The sequence below is a fragment of the Vigna unguiculata genome, chromosome 7 (genome assembly GCF_004118075.2).
Source record: "Vigna unguiculata cultivar IT97K-499-35 chromosome 7, ASM411807v1, whole genome shotgun sequence".
NCBI lineage: Eukaryota > Viridiplantae > Streptophyta > Magnoliopsida > Fabales > Fabaceae > Vigna > Vigna unguiculata.
This window is the reverse complement of record NC_040285.1, coordinates 12,639,794-12,664,657: the sequence shown is the minus strand read 5'-3', so window position 1 is coordinate 12,664,657 and position 24,864 is coordinate 12,639,794. Positions and strand designations below refer to the sequence as shown.

The 24,864-nt window shown below is 31.9% G+C and overlaps 1 protein-coding gene across 1 annotated transcript; it reads right to left on the bottom strand.

The window, feature by feature from the left end:
- Positions 1 to 21,830: 21,830 nt before the first annotated feature.
- Positions 21,831 to 23,204, bottom strand: LOC114191172. Its single transcript, XM_028080355.1, has 2 exons — positions 22,825 to 23,204; positions 21,831 to 22,653 (listed from the first exon to the last, which is right to left on the bottom strand). Exons 1-2 carry the CDS (start codon positions 23,202 to 23,204, stop codon positions 21,831 to 21,833), a joined length of 1,203 nt encoding a protein of 400 aa, XP_027936156.1.
- Between the last annotated feature and the right edge of the window lie 1,660 nt (positions 23,205 to 24,864).

Below are 24,864 nucleotides of genomic sequence, written 5' to 3'. Positions count from 1 at the left end.
GACGTTTTGTAAGAGTTTTTTTACAGAGTATATTATTGGATGGAATATTACAAAGAAACAAATTAATTTTAATTATTATAATAGAGTAAATATGTATTTTTAAGTCCATCAAAATATATAAAATACATACATTATTTATTATATAAAACATATATTATTTATTATAAAATCTCATTTAATAATATAAAACTATTAAATAAGATATTATATATATTTAATAACCCATAACCGTTAAAATAAGACATAAACTACACTATTATACTTATCTAAAGGTTAAAATATCTTTTTTATCCTAATTTCCGTCAAGTTTTGTCAAATAAGTTCCAATTTTGATTTTATGTTCAAATAGGTTCCAATTTTTGTCAATTTTGTTCATTTGGTTGTTTTTTGTTAATACTATTTAAATCATTAACGACCATGAATACTGACTGTAATGTGTCACTTCGTGATTTTTTGAATTTTTTTTAAATTTTTTTAAATGTCCACGTGTCAACTTAGCAGTGTGCCACGTGTCAAAGTCAATGTTTTATATTCAATTTGATCCCTATATTTGTTATTTTTGTTCAATTTAGTCCAAATTTGTGTTAACATGAACCAATTTGGTCCCTCTCCAAATTGAAACCAAATTTAATTTTTATATTAAAATTCACATTTTTTATTAAATATTTTTATATAATATATTAAAATTCACATCATTATAACTTTTATATAAAAATTAAATTTGATCACATCTTCGATAAGGATAAAATTTGTCAATTTTAAACAAATTTGGAACTAAATTGAACAAAAATAACATTAAAAAACATTGATACTTTATATGAGTGTGAATGTTTATTAGAGTGTTATGATATCTCCATACTTGAATCCATACATAAATGCATATACTAAAGAAACATACATCAAAAGGATTTCCTCAATGGAATTCCCTACATTCTCATCAATTCATACCTCATCATCATACATACTTTACATTTCATATCACACATTCTCAAGTACATTCCACAAACTTAAGAACACATATACAAACTGTTTGAGATTTAAAAACAAAATTGCAACTTCCACGAAACTTATAAAATTATTTACTTATATTCAAACTAAATATAATTGAATCAAGAATGCAATGCGAAAATAATCAACTCAATTAGGTAATTGTGGAAAAAGTTATGTATCAAACAAACAACAAAGGTTAAAGTTGTCAACAACCTAAACTACTAGAATCTTACATGAAAAATGCTCTAACCACACACCTCCAATCAAAGATTTGAACGATCAACGTAAAGAACAATATGTCTAAGACTAGTTGTAAAACTTTTAGTTTGATTTGACAATTAACGAAGCGAAAATTTGAAATTTCCTGAGATGACTCAAAATAAGAAAGCACAACTCGCCTAGTGAGATCTCCTCTATGTCAAAGCTAGTTTTGGCACTCACTACTTGCTTAGCGAGATCTAGGGCTCGCCCAACGAAATTGTATAACACCAAAATTCAAATTCTTCAATTTGACAATGCCAAAAGAACCAAAAAAACCATTTTAAGCTTCATACAAGTCATAAGCATTTCCAATTGAGTGTTACAACCTCAATTTCCATACAATTTGTCTTAAATCACATGCATTCAACAAACCCCACAAATTTTTCTAATCCCATATATACCCAAACATGAAATTAGGGATTTTTCATCTTACACTCACAAAGAACAAAATCAACACATCAATTTGAGTTACCAAAATACAACATCAACACACAACCAGACATTCAAACAAAATCATCATGCAAGAAATAAGGTTTAACTTCCTTCACCTTGTTTGATGTTCTCAGGTTCCTCAAAATTGTACCACAACTTCTTCCCACAAAAACCCAAACCACACACACAAAACAAGAAATCAGATCCATGATCTAAACACGAGTTAGACTCACTGACATGCAAGGAACCCATTTGAGATAAAATGGACCATATGCAATCCAAAAAATGCAAGAAAACTGAAAAACACATATTGAACTTCTAGAAACCAAGTAAAATGAAACTTACTTTATTTAGGATTTCAAATGGTGAGTCTTGTAGAGTTTGTCGCAGTGATTGCATAAATAGTCTTTAATAAAGAAGAAAATAAGATTTAAGTGAGAAAATCTATGAGAGAGGATTGGGGTTGAAGGGTGGAACTATTTGAGAAGAAGGCTTTGTGTTTTTTTTTCTTAGGTTGGCTATTTATATTTTTAAAAGAAAAAGGGGGTTACACTTTTTCAGTTATATATTCATTCAACATGTATTTAAACAACATGACCTAGATTCTAGAAACTATCTTTTTTTATTTGTTAAGCTATCTTTTGTTTTTGCTAGGAGGTCCTTTCCATTGCTTATTAAAAGAGACCTCTTTGTTTTGTAAAATGGTTGAATATTTTGAGTGTTATACACATATATTTGATCACCTTGTGAGTTGAGATCTCTCTAGAATTTCTATTTCTCTTAGTTTTATCTTGAGCCTAGACTCAAGTGGCAACATTGCCACTTATCTTGGATGGCATTGTTTCCTAAGTGGCGTGATTGCACCTCTTTCCCTTCTCCCTTTTAGTTTTTCATCTTTTGTTCCAATTTAATTCATGTTCTTATTCATTTATGCTCCCTTCTAGTTTTCCATTTTTGCTTTAATTGAGCTCCATTCTCTTATTGAATCCTTGAAAGTGCACATTCATATCTAGATAACTATTTGGTTATCTTTATGTCCAATGAAAATATTTTTTGGGTTTTCGTCACTTTAAACACCATAATCCTAGGAACTAAAATGGATTTTAATCACAAATACAAACTCTTGTTCAGGTGTCACACTGAAGCTTTTTATCAATGTGACTTAGTGAAACGATCTATTATATTTTAGAATCCTATATAAATCCCAATTTCATCATCATTTGAGCTAAAAAATCACCACTTAAATGATAAGGGGTCACAAGGAGAGAGAACAAATATGATGTTTCTCTTATTCAATGCTCAAATCATAACTTGAATGAGGAACTTTATCACTTGAGTGACTAGATGAAAAGTGATAACATTTTATATCTGCAACAAATGTTATGACTTTAGTGTCGACTGAGCAATCGATGAGTGTTAAAGCTATATATACAAAGTAACAAGAATATACAGACACCAAAACTAATCTTCAAAACTAAACTATATATGTACATTGTAGTTGTAAACATAATTTTTACCTACTTTTGCAATTATAACCATAGTTTGGTCTATCATTCAAAATATGGTCATACAACACCTAAACTATTACCAACAACACTCCAATTCATTGATGTAATTCCACTTTGAATTTTATCATTCAATCACTCAAGTGTAAATAAACATTTCATTAGTAGAAGAATTAACTTAGAACAATCTCATGGTCTTAGTTAAACTAACCTCGTTTACTTGACTTTTTTTTTCTTCCTAAGCAACAAGAACTCCAATTAGGAGACATGTCCCAAACCTTCATAAACCTTATACACTAACTAATCAAATAAAAGAGTTAGACCAAGTATAAGAATAACAATCTTAGCTAATTAACCCATGGAATCCTATATATAAATAGAACCACACAGAAAATATAAAAAATATTTAAAATATTTAAGACAAATATTCTAAATCGATGTATCATCATATATAATTAAACTATATTGAGTCACCTCGTACATAATGAGATATGTTTGAAAAAAGAAGACAAACAATTTCAGAACTCAAATAGAGTATAAAGAGAATATAAATAAAAAGAGTTAAAAGAATAACTAGAATTTAAAAATTAATAACCAAATAATTAAATTCAAATTTTTACCATCAATATAACTTATAATTTAAAACTATATTTTTGAAATCATTCTGACAAATAATTCAACTTTTATAATTTTTATTTTATTAAAAAAAATTATTTTCGCTTTTGAAACAATTATAAGGGAAATGGATACCCTTTTACAATAAACTAAAATTAAGCCTTAAATATTTTTGCAATCTTTTAAAAAATTAAATTTTTTTATTTTTAATTCTATAAAAAAACTATTTGTTTTTATCTCTATTAAATTTAAAATTATTATTTGCAATCCTTATGAAATATGTGAATTTTAGTTTTGTTTATGTAAAATATTTGCATCCTCTTAAATTATTGTTTTTGTTCTAATATTTTCAAAATATATGAACGACGTTTATTTTACCTATCTTAAAAGTTTTGTGAGGTAACATATGTAGATATTATATTACGAAATCAATATGTGTCACATGATCATTAAATTAATTTTTTGTTTAAATATAAATAATTATTTAGAGTTGTATAATACTATATTAGAACTAGTAACTTTTAATTTTAAAAGTACCAAAAATAAATATTTCTTTTTCAAATAGAATAAAGTAAAAATTTACTCATTTTATAGTATATATATATATATATATATATATATATATATATATATATATATATATTCCAATATTAAAGGTATATTATTAAATTAATAAAAATCAAAACTAAAAGTATAAATATCACAGATGAAAAGTCTAGCAAAATATTTTAGAAACCAAAAATAAATTACAACTATACTTAGACAAAATATGCTTAAAAAAAAACTAAATAGATTATTAATTTCCTATCTTTGAGGTGAATTAGATTATCACCCTGGCTACCTATTCATCTGCTTATTAGCGATATGTGATCTTCATATCCATCTTTAAACTAAAAGTTGTTCATTTGTCTACATATGTTCATGACAATTGATACCTAAAAACTTGAGATTTGATATAATGTTATAATGATCTTGAATTGATTTGTCAAGCCATAATCGTTTTATTTTATAATTACTAATTTTATTAGCTCAATTTATTAAGAAAAATATTTTTTCCTAACTTTTTTGTTTAATATTTGGTGGAGTAAATTGATTTGTTTTGAAAGCAATGTCACCTCTTCACCAAATTTAATAAATGTGACATTCCTTTATTCCTTATTCAATAACATCTAGAAAAAAAAAAGTGACATTCTTTGGCACCGTCCACAAAGGATGCGACCTTGCACTATCTCTGTAGAGTGAATCAAAGGAAGTGGCGTAGAAGCAATGGAAATGTGTCCCTCAAAAAGCAACAAGGGGCATTTAGGTGTGTGAATTTGAAAAAGAAAATACTCTTATAACAAATATTACCAATAATTAAAGAAATCTTATGAGTTCACGAAGAAATAGTTATTATTAACATTATATATGAATATATGAATATATATATATATATATATATATATATATATATATATATATATATAAAGTGATTAAAAAAGCATCTTTATAAGAGTAGTACATTATTGTTGAAGTCATTAAATTAAGAATTAAATAGCAAGATTTCTTCGGTAGAATAAGTGACAGAACTCAGAAAAAAAAAATCTAAGGATGTCAAATTAGATATTTTTTTATTAAAAAGACTTTTAATTTTTTCTTTTTATTTTCTTGACTTAAAACAAATACATATGATATTGTGGAATAAAAAATATGTGACTATCATTTACTGTGATATTATACAATAACTATAAAATAAACACAAAAATCATAAATTTCTTATGATTATACTAATTTAGGAAAAAAATATAATTAGGATTTATGCTAATATCATAAAAGAATTCTCAAAATCATAAATAGACATGATAGTAAGTTGGAAAAAACTTATTTGAAAGAAACGTCATAATAAAATAATCATAAATCTTAATATACATAAATAATAATAAGATAACATTCATTATTAAGAGATCATGTGAAAAAGTGCTATTCAATCTTTTTATGAAAGATATGTAAGAATGCATTCTTCAATTTTTCTCTTTCTCCAAAACATATGTTTCTCAATTTATCTTTTATTAACCAACATATTCATCAAATTAATTTTTATTTTATATTTATTTTATATTTATTATAATTTTTCATAATATAAATTTAATATATCTTCGTCAACTTAATTATAATTTTATTTTAAATTATATATATATATATATATATATATATATATATAAATTAAAATAAAAAAAAGCTTTGTGGGAGCTATGACTCCCCGATCACAACCAAGATCCGCCGGTGGGGAAAATACCTTGACATAACCAAAGATATACAAAATGATTTCAACATTTAACCCACCAACAACAATCTTTTATTATTATTTTTATAAGTTTTTTATTATAATTATTTTTTATTTATCATTATATAGATTAACAATTCGATCTATTTAAAGACTATAATATTATTAAATAGTATTTAAATAGTTTGGATGCTTTATTAGTATACCAAATTATGCAAGTTAACATTTTAATTTTCAACTAATATATTTCTTAATATTTGTTTTATGAGATAGTGAACATTTTAATTACTATACAAAATGAGTATACTTAATTAACATTCAATGCATTGCAAATAATATATAAAATAAATTGGATGAATAACACATAATAAAATAAGTCAACCCACTTCACTTACCAACACATTATGAATTGAGCTGAGTTACAAAATTTTTTGTTTACCAAGAGATAATCCAAGTTAAACTAACTGGTTTATAATATAAAAATAACCCATATGAATCAAGTTACTTATGTTACCAACCCTAAACATAACATAAAAAAAAAAGTAAAACCTAGAGTCTCACACAAATAAAATATTAATTTTACCTCAAAAATAAATATTTCTATCAATAACGAAATAAAAATAGGAATGATACTCTGGATTTATTATAAGATTTTTTATTTAGGTAAAAGTTAAAAATGATATAACTTATGAAAATGAAAACATGTAATGCTTAAAAGTCCACAAATTTTACACTAAAGAATTATATAATGACCGTTTAACGAGGACTAAGTAATGTTGAGAATATATGAACGCGAATTAAATATACATTATTGCATTCACAGTGGATGCTGGCATCTCATTATCGCTTCCTTTACCCACATCACAGCTTGTACCGTTTCAATTCTGATAAATTTAGCAAAGCATTAATAAAGAATCCGCAACTATGGTTCCAAATTCCTTTGCCTAACTTTAAAAAAAAGAATGGGAAACACGAGATTTGAATAATGTGGTGTTTGGAAATGAATTAAGAAGAAGACTAGGTCGATGAAAATGAGTTTTCAAAGTCTTATTCCACGATTTGTTGGTTGCATTGCATTGCCTCCAATTGTTGTGGATCTTTCGTTGTGGTTGTCGTTTTCTGTCTTACGTGTATAAGTTAATATATTTTATTTTATGAAGAGAAAGAAGAAAAGTGTGTAGCGAAAATGAATGGTAGATGGAAGGTGGAAAAGGGAGACGAAGGTTAAGGTGGTACCCACATCGTATCGGGTGGAGCATCGTGTCCTGGAATGAAGGAACGTTCTTTTAGACAAATAATAATAATAATAATATTATTATTATTAATAATAAGTAGAGAAGAAGTCTGCAATAAAGATACGCGTCAACAACGCTTTTTAAGCTTTAAAGGTACCCGGTCCAATTCATAGTTATTCTCGATCTTCAATCAAACATATTCATTGCACTTTTGTTTCGTATTATGATGCTATGATTTTCGTTGGTGAATTAAATTTTAAATTTCTCCTAAATTTTTTATTTTTAAATAATTCTTTTATTTATTAGATATTTAAAATGTTTATATATTTTTTAATTTAATTTTTGTCATTTAATTTTTTGTTAATTCATTTTTATTTTATTTTTACATGTTAAGAGATATGAATTTTTGTGAATTTTAAAATAATATTATAGTTAATGTAAACGATAAGTGATTTTTATTATTTTAATATCGTTTATCCATCCAAACAATTTTTTACTTTGAGTAATTTGATAATTTGACCTCCATCTCCTTTTTATATTTTTGAGAATTTAATTTTGATTTGATCATGATCAAAGTTCTAATTCGTTAATGTGTTCTTGGGTTTTGGTTCTTTTAGGTTGAATTGGAGTTTTACAGCTCAAAAATCATCTTCGAGATTTCTCTTGTTGATTCAATCTTGGTCCAAGTTTGAGGTGAGAGAAGTTATTTTCTTTTGATGAGAATAAATTATTCTTGCATGTTATAATTTGTTAGATTGAATTGCTTAAAATTGTTGTGTTTTGATGTGTTGATTTGATGAGCGCATGTGAAATGTTTATCGTTTGTAGTTCTGGTTATTGCATGTTGAGAACATGTGAAAATATGTTATTTTAGCTTAAGCAAGAATTTTTAGGAGCCTTCTCGTTCAAGCGAGAAAAATCTATCTTAAGTGAAAATAGCTAAAATTTCACTTTGCTCTCTGTTCGAGTTTTAGCATAAGCGAGAGCTCTTGTCACTCAAGTGAGGAATTTTAGCTTAAGCGAGAAAGTCACTAGAACTCTTTTTCACTCTGTTTAATTTTTAGCTTAAGCAACAATTTCTAGCTTAAGCGAGAGTCTTTGTCGTTCAAGCGAGAATTTCTAGCTCAAGCGAGGATGCTGCATAATTTTAGTTCCTTATTTTTCACTTATGATTGATTGAGTAAGTTTTAAACATATGATGCATGAAGTTATGTATGACTGATGTGGTATTTTTTAGACTTGAATTAATGTGTTTTACATGAAATATTAGTTATTATAACAATAACATGTTAAAGATGTGAGAATTTCATGGAGAAATTCCTTTGGTGGTAATGTAGTGTACGTAATGATTTATGGATTCAAGTAAGGTTATATCTTGACACTCTAATGATCATTCAGACTCACATAGAGTAGAATGGTTCATGTGGTGAAAATAGCAGGATCCTAGTCTAGGACATGATAATGGCCATGGATTAACCTTGTGTGTGGTAGGATGAAACCCATTGGCAATGGCTCTGCATAGCAATATAGGCCAGCACAAGTGAAGTTTTCGATGAATCCGATTTCATTACATGTATCCGAATAATTGAGTTAGTATGTCTTCTATGTTTGATAATATATGTTGATTGTGTTTAAAATGGCTTGATTATTATTTTGCTCATTTTATTTTCGATGATTGTTGATATGACTTTTTCTATTAAATGAGACACTACAATTTTTAGATATGTACTTTTTTGTTATTATATATTTATTATTATACTTATATTTCAACCGATTTGAATGTTGGAATGTCTTTAAAGACACATTCCATTTCTCCATAAAGATTTGAAAAAAAACATTTTAAATACGAACGTATAAGAATAATATATAATAGATAATAAAGGAAAAATGTGTAACATAAGATAATATATCAATTTTATTAGGTCATCTTAATTTTTGTAAAAGCATTTGATGTCTTTCATGGGTCAAGTAAACTTTCTCGTATAGTATAATATTAACAAAGAATGTGGTGAACTTTCTCCTATATGTTTCTCTTATGATATTTTGTATTGTTTTAGTTTTATAATTATCTTTACTTTTGCCTTGCTACATTTGATTAATTATTTCTTCCATTAATTCATCCATTTCTTCTTATGTTGTTATACTATTTGTCTTAATTTCATATCCAATATAATATATTATGTTGTTATACTATTTGGTTAAAAGTTAAGTATTATAAAAGGTTCACGATTGTTCACAACCTCATCGAAGAAAAACATCATATCCTATTCTGCCAGCCAAACAATGATTCCATACAACGTGTTGTTATGATCCGACACATGGAGCTTCAACCAATGATACCAAGATTCACACATGTTGCATATCTCCCCAAACCTGTAAACAACACCTTTCTTTTTAGGATGGAAAATTTACAAGGAGAGTTATCCTACTCTTTTTACGAGGTTGTGTATCTCAACGAATGAACATTGTCTCTTTTCTAGAATGTTTCTTCCCTTCCTTCGTAGATATGAGGTATCATCCACCTATAAATAAGTTACTCTTTCCTCCTAAAAAATACACCTTTATCACTCTTCTATCTTCTTTTATGTTAAATTATTTTGGGTGCTTTACTCTTACGAGTATGCTTGCTAGTTTTGAGTTATTTAGTGTCACTTGAGAAGTTCTTGTTCTATTCTGGGAGCCTATGCAATATACCATGAATAAGTCCTTCAAGTTAGTGATACTAATATTCATCACTAAAAATTATAAATATGTCACTGATATCATCTTGTGACAATAATTAAGATGTCACTAATAACTTTGTCACTATTGTACTTGTGACAATATTTTTATATATCACTAAAATTAAAGTATATTGTGACAAAAATAATTATCACTAATAATTTTTTATAATAGTGACAAAAATATACTATCACTAAAATTAAAGTATATTGTGACAAAAATAATTATCACTAATAATTTTTTATAATAGTGACAAAAATACACTATCACTAAAATTAAACTATATTGTGGTAAAAATAATGGTCACTATAGTAATTTAATGTAATAGTGACAAAAAGACACTATCACACATATACGATGAATTAGTAGTCACTAATATATATTTTATATATAATAACAATATCAATTAATTGTCACTCTTAATACTCTAATTACTATTATATTTGTGACAATATTTTAAAATTGTGTTATTAATTCAAATATTTTAGGATAATTATGAATTATTTTTATAATTATGAATTATTTTTTATAATTATCATTAGAAATTATGTTAATATTTAATTGTCACATTCCTTCCATATCATAATAAATAGACAAATAATTGAAAAGTGTTAAAATAAATAACAAAGTACATCAAATATAAATATTAAAATATAAAGTATTAATTACATTTTAAATGATAAAAAAAATACACTATAAATATATACTAATGAATCCAAATATAATACATATGATCATTTATAACTCTATTTCTAAATTAAGTGTTCTTTTTTGTGCATCTTCATCTTGACTTCGAACAAATTGTTTCGCCACACCCTTTGAATGATTCAATTGTATTCTAACACAGAATAGTTTTTTCCTCAAAGGACAAGTTATTTTTCAATTTCTTCTCTGTGCACCTCAATCCCCTTCATCAAATTGTCCTGTCAAATATTGAAATAGAATAATTAACATCATGAATATATCTACAATGTCAAACAATAGCAAAACAATTTTAATCAGTTGTATTCTAACACAAAATTAAAGTGTTTTCCTCAAAGGACAAGTTATTTTTCAATTTCTTTTCCGTGCACCTCAATCCCCTTTATCAAATTGTCCTGTAAAATATTGAAATAGAATAATTAACATCATGAATATATCTACAATGCCAAACAATAGCAAAACAATTTTAATCAACTTTAAACTCACCTACAAGGTAATACGACATAAATATTCAAGATTGGTGTACTTGAGTGTAAGTAAATATGAAAATAATGAATTAGGATGACATTAAAGCAAAATATTAACATCTAATGGAAAGAAAATGAAACTGCATATTTAACTTTTATCAATTTCCAATTATAATTATTAACTTGTTTTTAAAAATTTCAAACTGAAATAAAATTGATACAACATAAAATATAAGATAAGTAATTAATGTTTCAAGAGATTATTAGAGTCTCACCATGAGAAAGGAACAATTAGATTCTTGAGTCTCACGTGAAACAGGAACAATAGGTATTTCATAGACATGACATAAATTCATAGACATGACAGAAACAATTATATAGCGTTACAAATAATTGAAGAAAGAGAAAGAGAAAAGTTAATACCGTAGATAGACAAATTAGGTTCTTCCCTCATGGACATTTGATTAAGAATTTGAGTTGGAACTTCAATATATTTCTCTGTGTGTTGTGGGGTAAGAGTATGAATTAAAAAGTGATGCTTTTAAAGGAGGTGAGAACTATGGAAAGAGAAACTGCATACAGTTATACCACAAAAATCTCACAAATTTTGAAAACTAACTTCCTAAATATCTGACTAAAAATCTAATATTACATTAATATTTCAAATTTTAAAAAACTACCTGTCAATTTTCTAATAGCGCCAAATAAAAATTTCTAATAGCGCCAAATAAGAGCGCTTATAATTTTTGTTTAGTAACCGAACTTTCATAATAAAATCCTCATATATTAAACAAAAAATTTTATATTTAATTTTTTTAAAACTGTTTGATTTTATATAATAAAAAGTTTAATATTTAATCAAACAAAATTTATAATTATATATGTTTGCATTAATATCTATAACAATATATAAAGGGAATTCTCCCTTTTTGTGTCCACATTTCAAAATACCAATTTTACCCTTTAAATATAATAATTTATTAAATTTTTAAAAATTGATTGTTACTCTTACAAATTTTTTATAAATTCGACTATCTATGCTTCTTCTTTTCTTCTTTATTTATCAATGGTTATTCTTTCATTTGTTCTGATATATTTCACTTTATTTTTAATAAACATAATTTTAGTTTATATAACAACTTAATAATATTACAATATTATCACCTACTAATATAATATCACACATATTTAGAAAATCATACACACAGGCGCGATAGCGCCTATTTATGCTAGTCTATAACAATATATAAAGGGGATTCCCTTTTTTGTGTCCATATTTCAAAATACCAATTTTACCCTTTATATATAAAGGGAATTCCCATTTTTGTGTCCACATTTTAAAATACCAATTTTACCCTTTAAATATAATAATTTATTAAATTTTTAAAAATTGATCGTTACTCTTACAAGTTTTTTATAAATTCGGCTATCTATGCTTCTTCTTTTCTTCTTTATTTATCAATGGTTATTCTTTCATTTGTTATGATATATTTTACTTTATTTTTAATAAACATAATTTTAGTTTATATAACAACTTAATAATATTACAATATTATCACCTACTAATATAATATCACACATATTTAAAAAAATCATACACACAGGCGCGATAGCGCCTGTTTATGCTAGTAACTTAATAATGATTATGTAATAATATATCCTAATAACGCTAGCAAACAAATTTTATAATCTTTTTAAAACAAATCAATTATAATATATATATATATATATATATATATCATAAATAAGAATCAATTTTATTTTTAGAGATATAAAATTAAAGATAAGGTTTAATAAAATATATAAAAAACTAAATTTAGTTCATACTTTATAATTAATTTATTGATTTAATTTTTAATTTATTAAAATATTATTTGGTATATTTAATTAAATTTAATAATTTAGTATATTCAAGTATGTAAAATATTGGGTATCTATTGATATTTGAGATATATGTAGATCATAAATTATATGATTTTGAAAATTATTTTAATGTTAAAGACTAAGCTTTTTATTCCTTGAGTAGCAAGAAAAATAAAAGAACAAATTCTTTATCATGCATTCATCTTAGGGTTTTGACACCTAATTCAAACAAAAAGGTTTCTATATATTGCACCTAGACTATGTCCATGAGATTTGCCAAATATATTTTTTCAAATCGAGACATTTACTTGGTATTTGTTAGAGCTGTCAAAACGGGTAACCCAGCCCGATCTGGCTTGATTGACCACGGATTGATCACTTAGTGAGCCAACCCAACTCGGCTCACTCATTAGCGAGCAAAAAAAAATCCAACCCGACCTGGCCCACCACGGGTTGGTGGGTTAAATGGATTGGCTCACGGGCTCACTTAATTAAAAAAATACAATTTTTTTATTTTTTGTTTGAGTCAAAACTAGATTATAATTCTAATTAAAATCTAAATAAACTTTAATACAATCCAAATACAAATCAAAATCACAAAAATACAAATTATCTATGTGTTAGCTAAAAAAAAATCTAACATGACCCAAAAATAAAGCCCAACTTAACACAAAATACTTATATGACCCTTTATTTACAAGTTGATAAGCCAACTCGGTCTACCACGGGTTCAACCTGGGTGAGCAGGGTTCTAGGTGACCCAGGTAAAAAATCAACCCGTATTGAAATTTGTAAAAAAATTTCAACCCAACCCAGCCTGAACCCATGGTGAGTCAGGTTGGCTCGCGGGTTCCAACTCATTTTGATAACTCTAGTATTTGTCATCAAATCTTCGTAAATAAAGATCATCTCCTTGGAAATGATCTAATCCATCTTTCAAATGATAAAAAAAAAATTAAATTGGGACCCGTTACATGATAATGTACTATCTTTTCGATAAAAAAATCTTATACTTATCAATAGTTGAATATGTAAATTTCAAATTTTAAAAAAATTAAAATTAGAAAAATATGTTAAATATAGACCTACTATATAATTTAGATATTTCAAATTTAATATGTTGAATTTAAATTTAAAATGAATATATTATTTATTAATATCATAGTATAAAAGTATGTACAAATAGATAATTTAATATATTAGTGAAATTAATTTTATGAATATGAAGTGGCCTATGGAAATAGAACTAATTTTTAAATAAAAGAAATAGAGTTTAAATTTAAAATAAAACAAATTTATTATTTTTTTAACCGTTACCGATAATATAATGAAAGTTAATATTATATTTTTATACAAAAAATAATGTTGTCATAATAACTATGATATTTTGTTGTTTTAAATAAAATTTTTAAAAAACGGTTACATATATAAATAATGACAAATTTTTATCTCTATCACTATTAATTATATTGTAAAAAAATAGTTATTTGTGACATATAAATTTTGTCATTTTTAATAAATTTTTTGTTTCAAATTAAAAGATAATTATAAATTATGAATAAATGGTGACAAAATTTATATTTATTATTGTATTAACCACGTTGTGACAAAATGAAAATAATATCTACTTATAAAATAAAAATATGTTATTCAAATCTGAACAAATAAGAATTTAATATTTTTTAATATATATATATATATATATATTATTTTAAACATAGAAAATAAATTTGTTATACATTATTATTATTATTATTATTATTATTATTATTATTATTATTATTATTATTGTTATTATTATTATTATTATTATTATTATTAATAATGAAACAAATATTTTAGTATCGTAATAATTAATAGTTTATTACTAATAAAAATAAAAACTAAGTTATTAATATTTAATAATTTATATATTAATAATAATTTTATTTAATAAATTTTTTAATATAGTTTTTGTGACATTTATTTTTATTTTATCACTATTATGATTAATAATTGTGACAAATAAAAATTTAGTCACAACTAATATATAAAAAATGACAAAATTTATATTTGTCACTAAATTTTTGTCACTAAAATTCATTTTTGTTGTAGTGAAAACTGATTTGGTTCGTGTTCTTATAAGCATTTTACAACAATCTTAAAGACTTATGGCTGATGACAAGGGTATTGACACCAAATCTGGAAAAGAGAAACTAGACAATGTCGCCACAACATAAACCATCTTTGTGAAATCGTTCTCGGATGTTTTAAAAGTTGAAGTTTTCATTGGTAAAAAACTTCCCACACCGGCAAAAACACATGCTATAACATCCCTAAGGAATATTACTAATATTTAATAATTAAAATTCGAAATAAAAATAATTACCGCATTTAATATAAAACCATTTCCCAAAAAAACATGGGAAATTTAAAACTTTAATATAACTGTCATAAAATCAGGAGTCCATAATTTATAATACTAAAACAATATTCATATGGCTCCCAAAGGGTTGCATATTTATCTCAAAATCAAAATAAGACATATAAACAAAATCCCCAGCTATCCCTCGCTCCGAGCCTATGCATCTCCTGGTCCACCTGTCAAATCATTTGCTTCCGAATAACGAGTCATTCGATCATCGCCACACACACGCAGAAAGGGTGAGTTATGCACAATATATAAAACAGATACATGAAATAAATATGTCACTCATCCCAAAATAACATAACTTAAATTGCATGCTTTTCAAATTACCCCACCATGACCTCATAGTCCTTCATGAGTCATATACACGAACTAGGTCTTGGGACTTCACCGTGCTTCCACGAAACTAACCCATTCGTGGTTCAACCCTACGAGCCTATCCCGCTCATAGTCCTGCCCTACAGACTCCTTGTCTGTAATAAAACATCCAAGCCTTCTCAACTTGGACCCTAACATGCACGCAATCACCATACTATGGACTCCTCGTCCAATAGTAGCCGACGGGAACATAACAGTTCCTTGCCCATCGTGCGCTCGACACATGTAATCACCATACCAAGGACTCCTCGCCCATTAGTAGCCGACGGGAACTCAACGAGTTCCATGCCCATCATGTGTCCAACCATCAAGCACATCCCAGACCCCTATTGGACTTAGTCCTTCAAGCCCACACACCACAACACATGCATATACTTCCTATACTTAGGAAAAGTAGTCATATCACACACACAAGTTCACACAAACATGAAAATTCACATAAACTCGCTTAAGCCAAGGACACTCGCCCAAGCTAAGCCTTCAGCCTCGCTTAGGCTAGCTCACCTCGCCTGAGCGAGCTTAAAACAATGGCTGCATCACGTTATCTCGCTTAGGCGAGATCCTCTCGCCTGGGCAAATCACACCTTCGCTCAAAACAACACACAAACCTCGCCTAGACGAAATTTTCGACAAAACAATCACCAATGCACTTCGAGAACTCACTTAGGCGAGCCACTCTCGCCTAAGTGAGAGTGTCTATTGTCCAAAACCCCAAAGATCCCTCGCCTGGGCGAGAAGTCGCGCTCAACACGCGCAAACTTCTTCACGACCTCGCTTAGGCGAGCCACTCTCGCCTGAGCGAGAGTGTCTCTCGCTCACCCCAACCCTCGTCGCCTGAGCGAGAAGCTCGCGTAACCACAAGGTTTTACGTCTCTGCTAATCTCGCCTAGGCGAGCCTGGCTCGCCTGAGCGAAAAATGCAGACTCCTACCCTGATCACGCACGCAACAACAACAAACAACATACCAATTCACACCAAAATAGTTTGTATCAATTGCATCAAACGTAAGACATAATTTAGATACAATATAGTCCCCCAACCCTCAAATTTGCACAATAGTGGCGTACATAGTGCAGACATCCATTATGATCATACATTTATGTAAAAACACCAATAGAACAGTACCCAAAAACCCAACACCTAATTCCTCTCATGTGGAACACGAAATTTCATGGCAAGACAGTATCACAAGCATGCAGTATGACCAAAAGCATACAATTACGATTAAGCTCCCCTAACCTGAATGCTTGATTGAAATTGGGAAGAAAATGGGATTCCTTGGTTCGCCAATGATTTACCACGGACTCTCTCTCAATTCAGCCCCTTACCCCTTAAATTCTTCCTTTTATAAGTGCCTTAAGATGGTTAATGAAAAAAAACGAGATTGGCTTTAGTGTGGGCTTAATGGCTATTCAAGTCCTTTAGTTGGTGATTTTTCAGCACCTAATGGTTACCCTTCTGCTAGGTTTTCTTTGCCTCTTCACATTCAAACCACACTAATAGTTAGCAAAAATAAAATTTACTCTATGTCCATCAAGGTTTGAACTAGGGGTGGGCATGGATTGGATTTTTAATGATCCAATCCACATCTATTTTAGATCCAAATAATTGGATTAGATTTTTGACCCAAATCCATATTTTTAGCAAAAGTAGTTTGGATTTTTTTAAAATCTAGATCCAAATATTTGGATCAAGATTTAAATCCAATCCAAATATTTGGATCAAGTTCAAAATCCAGAATCCATTTTTTATAAAAGAAAATTAAATTGAATTTTTTAAAACTTGTGTCATTAAGGCCTGGGTGACCCGAACGGGCCGGACAACTCGGACGGGCCCGACAACATGAACAGGCTCAACGACGCGAACGGACCGGACGACTCGAATGGGTCCGACAACCTGGATGGGCCAGACAGGCCAGACGACCCGTCCAAACAGTCGGGCCCAATCGGGGTAGTCGGGCACATTCGAGTCGTGGGGCCCGTCTGGGTCGTCGGGTACGTCAAGGTCGTCAGGCCTGTCCGGGTCATCTGACCGATCTGGGTCATCGGGCATGTCCGGGTCGTCAGGCCCGTTTGGGTCGTCGGGCCCGTCCGGGTCTTCGTTTCGTCATGTCATTCAAGTCGTAAGGCCCGTGTAGGTTGTCAAGCTCGTCCGGTCGTCGGGCCCGTCTGGGTCCTCAGGCCCATCTAGGTCGTCCGCCCAGTTCGGGTCTTTGGGCCCGTTCGGTTCGTCGGGCCCGTCCGGGTCGTTGGGTCTGTTCGGGTCTCTGGGCCTGCCTGACCCGTTCGGGTCTTTGGGTTGCCTGACTTGCTTTCGTCAGTGATCCCGCCTGGTCCGTTCGGGTCTTCGGGTCCGCGTGACCCTTTCGGGTCTTTGGGTCCGCCTAACCCGTTCGGGTCTTTGGGCCTGCCTGACCCGTTCGGTTCTTCAAGCCCGCTTGACCTGTTCAGGTCATCGGGTCTGCTTGGCCTGTTCGAATCTTCGAACCTGCCTGGTTCGTTTGGGTCTTCAGGCCCACCTGGCTCATCTGGTCATTGGGCCCGCCTGCCCCGTTTGGGTCATCGGGCTCACTCGAATTTTTCGGATCGTTGGGCCCATTCGGGTCATTGGGTCCGCCTAACCCGTTCATATCTTTAGGCTCGCCCAACCTCTTATGGTCGTCGGGCCTTGCTCGACGGCCTGCTCGATCTGTATAGGTCGTCGAGCAAGGCCCGTCCAAGTTTGAATTTAGTATAGTCCATCTCAACCTTTAATCTAACCCAACTAAAAATTTAAATTGAAAATTTGGATTGGATTTTTTGGATTATCCACATTTAAAAATCTTGATTTATAAAATGGATATCCAATATATAAAATGTAAATTAGATTGAAATCCATATCCATTAAATGGATTTTAAATGGATTGGATTTTTAATAAAATGGATTATAAATGGATTGGATTGGAGCAAAAGTGGATTGGATCAAGAAAATTAGATTTTTTGCCCACCCCTAGTTTGAACCCATGACCTTCCACTCATAAGGTCAAAGCGCAACCACTATGCCAATTCACATTTGGTGATAACCATTATAATTTTATGATTATACTATCATTCACCATTCACAATTTCATTACCAAAACAAAATAACAATAAACCATACAACACATAATTGGCATACATAGGACTCAAACTCAAGTCCTCTCACACAATCAAAGTACTCTCAACCACTTGAGCTAGTACTTTTTCACGTCACATCAAACAATAATTAATGCCATAAAGGCTCTTTCTACTCACATTTATTAATTAATTAATTTCATGGGTCTTACATTTCTCCCACCTTTAAAAGTTTTCGTCCACGAAAATAAGACTTACCAACAAATAGGTGAGGATAAGACTTCCTCATGAGATCCTCCATCTCCCAAGTCATCTCCTGGGTTGCCTCGTCCCAGAGAACCTTCACAGTCTGAATCTCCTTCCCTTTGAGTTGTTTGACTTGAGAATCTAGAATTCTCACCGGTCCAACTCCCAAAGTCAGATTCTCACGCACCTGGACATCATCATGCTCCAGCACATGACTAGGATCCGCCACGTACTTCCTCAACTGTGATACGTGGAAAACATTATGTAGGTTTGCCAAGTGAGGTGGCAATGCAATCTCGTACACCACTGGTCCAATTCGCCTAGTAATCTGATATTGACCGATGAATCGAGGAGTCAACTTCCTCGACTTCAATGCTCTCCCAATACCTACTGTAGGTGTAACCCTGAGGAACACGTGGTCACCAGCCTCAAACTTAAGTGGCCTCCTCCTCTTATCTGTGTAGGATTTCTGTCGACTCTGAGTTGCACGCATCCGATCCTGTATTACCCTTACTTTCTCAGTAGTTTGTTGTAAGAACTCTAGACCAAGTACCACAGACTCTCCATCTTGTTGCCAACACAAAGATGTTCGACATCTTCTGCCATACAAGGCCTCGTAAGGGGCCATCCCAATGCTGGAATGGTAGTTATTATTATAAGTGAACTCCACCAGCGGTAGCACATCACTCCACGTCCCGAGATGATCCAGGACACATGTTCTAAGTAAGTCCTCCAGAGACTGTATGGTTCTCTCAGACTGGCCATCAGTCTGAGGATGATATGCCGAGCTCATTCTTAACTGAGTGCTCAAGGTGTTCTCCAGCGACTGCCAGAACCTCGATGTAAATCTCGGATCTCTATCTGATATGATACTCGCAGGCACACCATGTAATCTGACTATTTCCCTGACATACAACAATGCCAGTTTATCTAGAGACATATTTTGATTAATGGGTAGAAAGTGTGCGCACTTCGTCAATCTATCCACTATTACCCATATGGAATCATGCCCCTTCACTGACCTTGGTAGATGCGTAACAAAATCCATGAAAATACTGTCCAATTTCCACTGAGGAATCTCAAGAGGCTCCAACATACCACTTGGCCTCTGATGTTCGATCTTCGCTTTTTCGCACACTAAGCAAGATGCTACATAATCTGCCACATCAATTTTCATGCCAGTCCACCAGAAAGTCGCCTTCAAGTCCTTGTACATCTTAGTCATACCTGGTTGTATGCTAAGACGACTCTTATGCCCTTCATCCAAGAGCATTTTCCTCAATACCCGACTGCCGGGTACACACACCTTTTCTCTAAAACGTAAGATACCATCTCTGACCATCCTGAAGTCCTTTCTCTTCTCTGTGCCCAACCCACTAATGATATGTTGCAGTTCCTGATCCTTACACTGTTCTACCCGAACCTCATCCAGAAACTCATTAGTGATCCTTAACATGCTGCACCGTATGTGACCTGCCTCCATATCCAATCCTAGATTCATATCTCGCAGCTTCTCGATCAACTCCAACTCCTTAATCATCATGGCCGACACATGAGCTTTCTTCCTGCTTAGAGCGTCTGCTACGACATTAGCCTTACCAGGGTGGTATAATAGCTCAAAGTCGTAATCCTTCAGATATTCCATCCAGCGCCTCTGCCTCATATTCAATTCCTTCTGATCAAACAAGTATTTTAAACTCTTGTGATCACTGAATACCTGAAATTGTTCCCCAAACAAGTAGTGCCTCCATGTTTTGAGAGCAAAAACCACCGTCGCTAATTTCAAGTCGTGTGTAGGATAGTTTTTCTCATGTACCTTTAGCTGACGAGATGCATAAGCAATAGGTCGTTTCTCCTGCATCAACACACAACTTAAACCTTGGTATGAAGCATCACAGTACACCTCAAACGTCTTGGTTGTGTCAGGAATAGCTAGTATAGGTGCAGTGGTTAATCTCCACTTCATGTCCTCAAAATAGACTTCACATTCGTCTGTCCAAGAAAATGGCTGGTCCTTCCTGGTGAGTTGAGTCAATGGACTCACCATCTTGGAGAATCCTTCCACAAAACGCCTGTAATAACCAGCCAGACCCAATAAACTTCTCACCTCAATAATTGTTTGCGGTCTCTCCCACTTCACCATTGTCTCAATCTTCACTGGGTCCACTGCTATTCCTTGGGCTGAGATTACATGGCCCAAGAACTGTACCTCCTCCAGCCAAAACTCACACTTCGACAACTTCCCATATAATTTATGCTCTCTGAGAATTCCCAGCACCAATCTCAGATGCTCTATGTTTCATCCCGACTCTTCGAGTATATTAGTATGTCGTCAATAAACACGACCACAAACTGATCCAAGTACGGTCAAAATATTCTGTTCATGTAGTCCATGAAAATAGCAGGAGCATTTGTCACTCCGAACGACATCACTACATACTCGTAATGCCCATAGCGTGACCTGAACGCCATCTTCTGCACATTCTCTAGTTTGACTAAGATCTGATGATATCCAGACCTCAAGTCAATCTTAGAGAACACTGCGGCTCCCCTCAGCTGATCCAACAGATCATCGATCCTCGGTAGTGGATACTTATTCTTTATGGTCAGCTTATTCAACTAACGGTAATCAACACACAACCTCGAGCTGCCATCATTTTTCTTTACTAGTAGTACCGGTGCTACCCAAGGTGATGCGCTCGGTTCGGATGAACTTCTTCTCAAGCAAATATTTTATTTGCTTCTTCAACTCAGCCAACTCTGTTGGTGCCATTCTATAGGGCGCCATGGACACTGGGCCAACTCCAAGGATAAGATCGATGGTGAAATCCACATCCCTACTCGGTGGAAACTCTGGTATTTCATCTGGAAACACATCAGCATACTCCTCCACTACTGGAATCACACTGATCTTCTCGGCAGTGCTATTCTTCTCTGCATGAGTCACTATCATAAAACAGATGGCTCCGGCTTCTACTTCATTTATCACCCTCTGAGCCGAGATGAGCTCCAATCCCTCATGTTCTGGGAATACCAAAATGCGCCGTCCACAATCAATTATGATGTGATTGTTAGACAGCCAGTCCATCCCCAAGATTACATCCAGTCCCTCCAAAGACAAGCACACCAAGTTCACCTTGAATCTGTGACCTGCCACTTCCATTGAACACCCAACGCAGACTGAACTGGTAGCCACTTGACCTGAGAAGGGAGTTGAAATGAGCAACTCGCACCCCAAATCACGTTTCACCAATTTCAATCTCCCCACACACGCATTAGCAATGAAGGAATGTGTTGCTCCAGAATCAAACAACACCAAAACTGATTGTCCCAACATTAAACATGGCTCAAGGATGAGATTACCTAATTTAGTAGCCTTTGTGGAGGTCAAAGCAAAGACCCTGCCAGCCGCTCTAGCTCTCTCTGCTGGCGATGCTGCTGGCTTCTTAACACTCAAACTCTTCTTTTCTGGGCAACTGTTGGCGAAGTGTCCCGGTTTGTCGCATATAAAGCACTTGCGACGGTCGCCTGACCCTCCTACTCCACCTGCCAGCTGAGGAAAATTCTTCTTCAGATGGGGTCCACCACACTGGTAGCAAGAGGGACCCTAGGATGTTTGTGGTCGCCTGTAAGGCTTTTTCATCTACCTAGCCTCAGTGACATTTTTCTGATGTCGGCTCATAACTGGACCAGGGCCCTTCTCCAGATGATCAACACTCTTGGCCTGTTCCACCAAGACCGAAAATCTTCTCTCCCTCAAAGGTGTCACCACCTTCTTCAATTCATGTTTGAGTCCTCGCTCAAACTTCAAGCACCTCCACTCTTCTGTAATATTCTGTGAGTAGTATCTCGCACGGTGCTTAAACTTATTTACGTACTCCTGTACTGTCATCTCTCCCTGCTGCAATGCTAGAAACCCCTCTTCCCTGTCTCGCTTGGCCGTGTCAGGAAAGTATTTCTCCAGGAACCGCGTTCTAAAGCTAGTCCACTCCACTTGTTCTTCCCGGGTCTGCATTTGTTGTTGCATTCCCGCCTACCAATACTCTGCATCCTCATTCAGCAAAGAGGTGGTAAACAGTAGCTTCTGCTCATCTTCGTAGTTCATCACCTTGAAGATCTTCTCGCATTTGTGGAGCCATGCATCTGCTTCATCAGGAGAGGCTTTGCTAGTGAACTCCGCTGGCTTGTGGCGCAAGAAGTCCTCCACGATCGGCACCCTGATTGGTGCAATTGCTGTTCTAGGCTGCGCTGCTACGAGTGGCTGCATCGCATTCACCATCCGGTGAATAGCCTCAGCGACGTCTCCGGTAGAAGGAAACCTAAAGGGATGGTCGTGAGGAATGGGAGAAAGAGAACAAGAGCGAATGGTAGACGAAACGGCCACTGTCATCAATTAAAAGAAAATTGAAAATTGTTTTTCATAAATCTATTGCTGTTGACACGTCACTGATGTCAAAAGTGAGTCAAATTTTTGTGTTAGAATATCATTAATAAACAATCAAATTAAAAAAAATAAAAATAATTAATCATTAAAATAATTTAGTTAAATACCATTTTATAAAGTAAAATTATTCGTACCTAATCTCTAGTAATAATAAATAATCATAATTAATTTATGAGTAAGAGTCTAAATTACTCGCTGTCATTTTAGTTACTTATTATCGATAACTTTTAAAATTTAGAGACTATAATTTTGGGATATAAAAAGATTGATCTAAGTTTAAGAAAATAAAAATCATATTTAAGTTAAACAAAATTAAAAGAAAATCCATGTCATTCAATAAATCTATGTGGCATGACTGGATGCGTCCTTCATTATTCAAATACACGGTACTGCTAATTTCGTATGAATGTGTGGAGTAATTTTGAAAGTACTTCAAAATATATAGGTTATAAAAAACAATTTAAGTTTGAGAATTAAAGTAAAATAAAACTTTAAATAAATGAAATATTTAAAGTAATGCGATGTCTAAAAACATTAATAAACTAAAATATTACTTTAATATTAAAATTAACGATAAAATTAATACTAGCATAAAAGCAATAGCTAAAGACATGATACCTAATTCAATTAACAAAATACCCACAGATAATTCTAATTCTTATTATAACTTCTGAAAATAGGTTACGCAAAATAATTTTATATTAGCATTTACTTGTAAATTATAATATGATAAATTTATTTATATTTATCATAATTATGTATAAAAGTCACCTAATAAGTTATTTCAAGCTAATTATGAGCGCAAAACTTTTGTATTGATGGTGTATGCAAACTACAAACATGGGATATTTTGGATTTAATTTGGCTTTTTTAATGTGAGAAATGTAATATCCCAATTAATTAACAATCCAAATTAAAGGAAGCGTCACACAAAATAATATAGTAGTGCAGTTCTGGAGTATAAACACTATTCCATACAATATTCAAGGGACACTATAATGCCAAAAAGAAAGTATAAAGGAATAACGACAATATTTCAAAAATAAAGCCCAAAGGCCCAACAGTACATGGGCCATAGCCCTAAAAGAAAAACCCAAAAGCGGAAGCCAGTCCAGAGATTAAGCAGCGGAATCACCATCTCCATGTTGACCACGAGTATTTCTCGCTCACATCAATAAATTGATGATCATCGCAAAGAGAGAAAAATCACACAACAAAACATACACCAGACAAAAGGGTACGC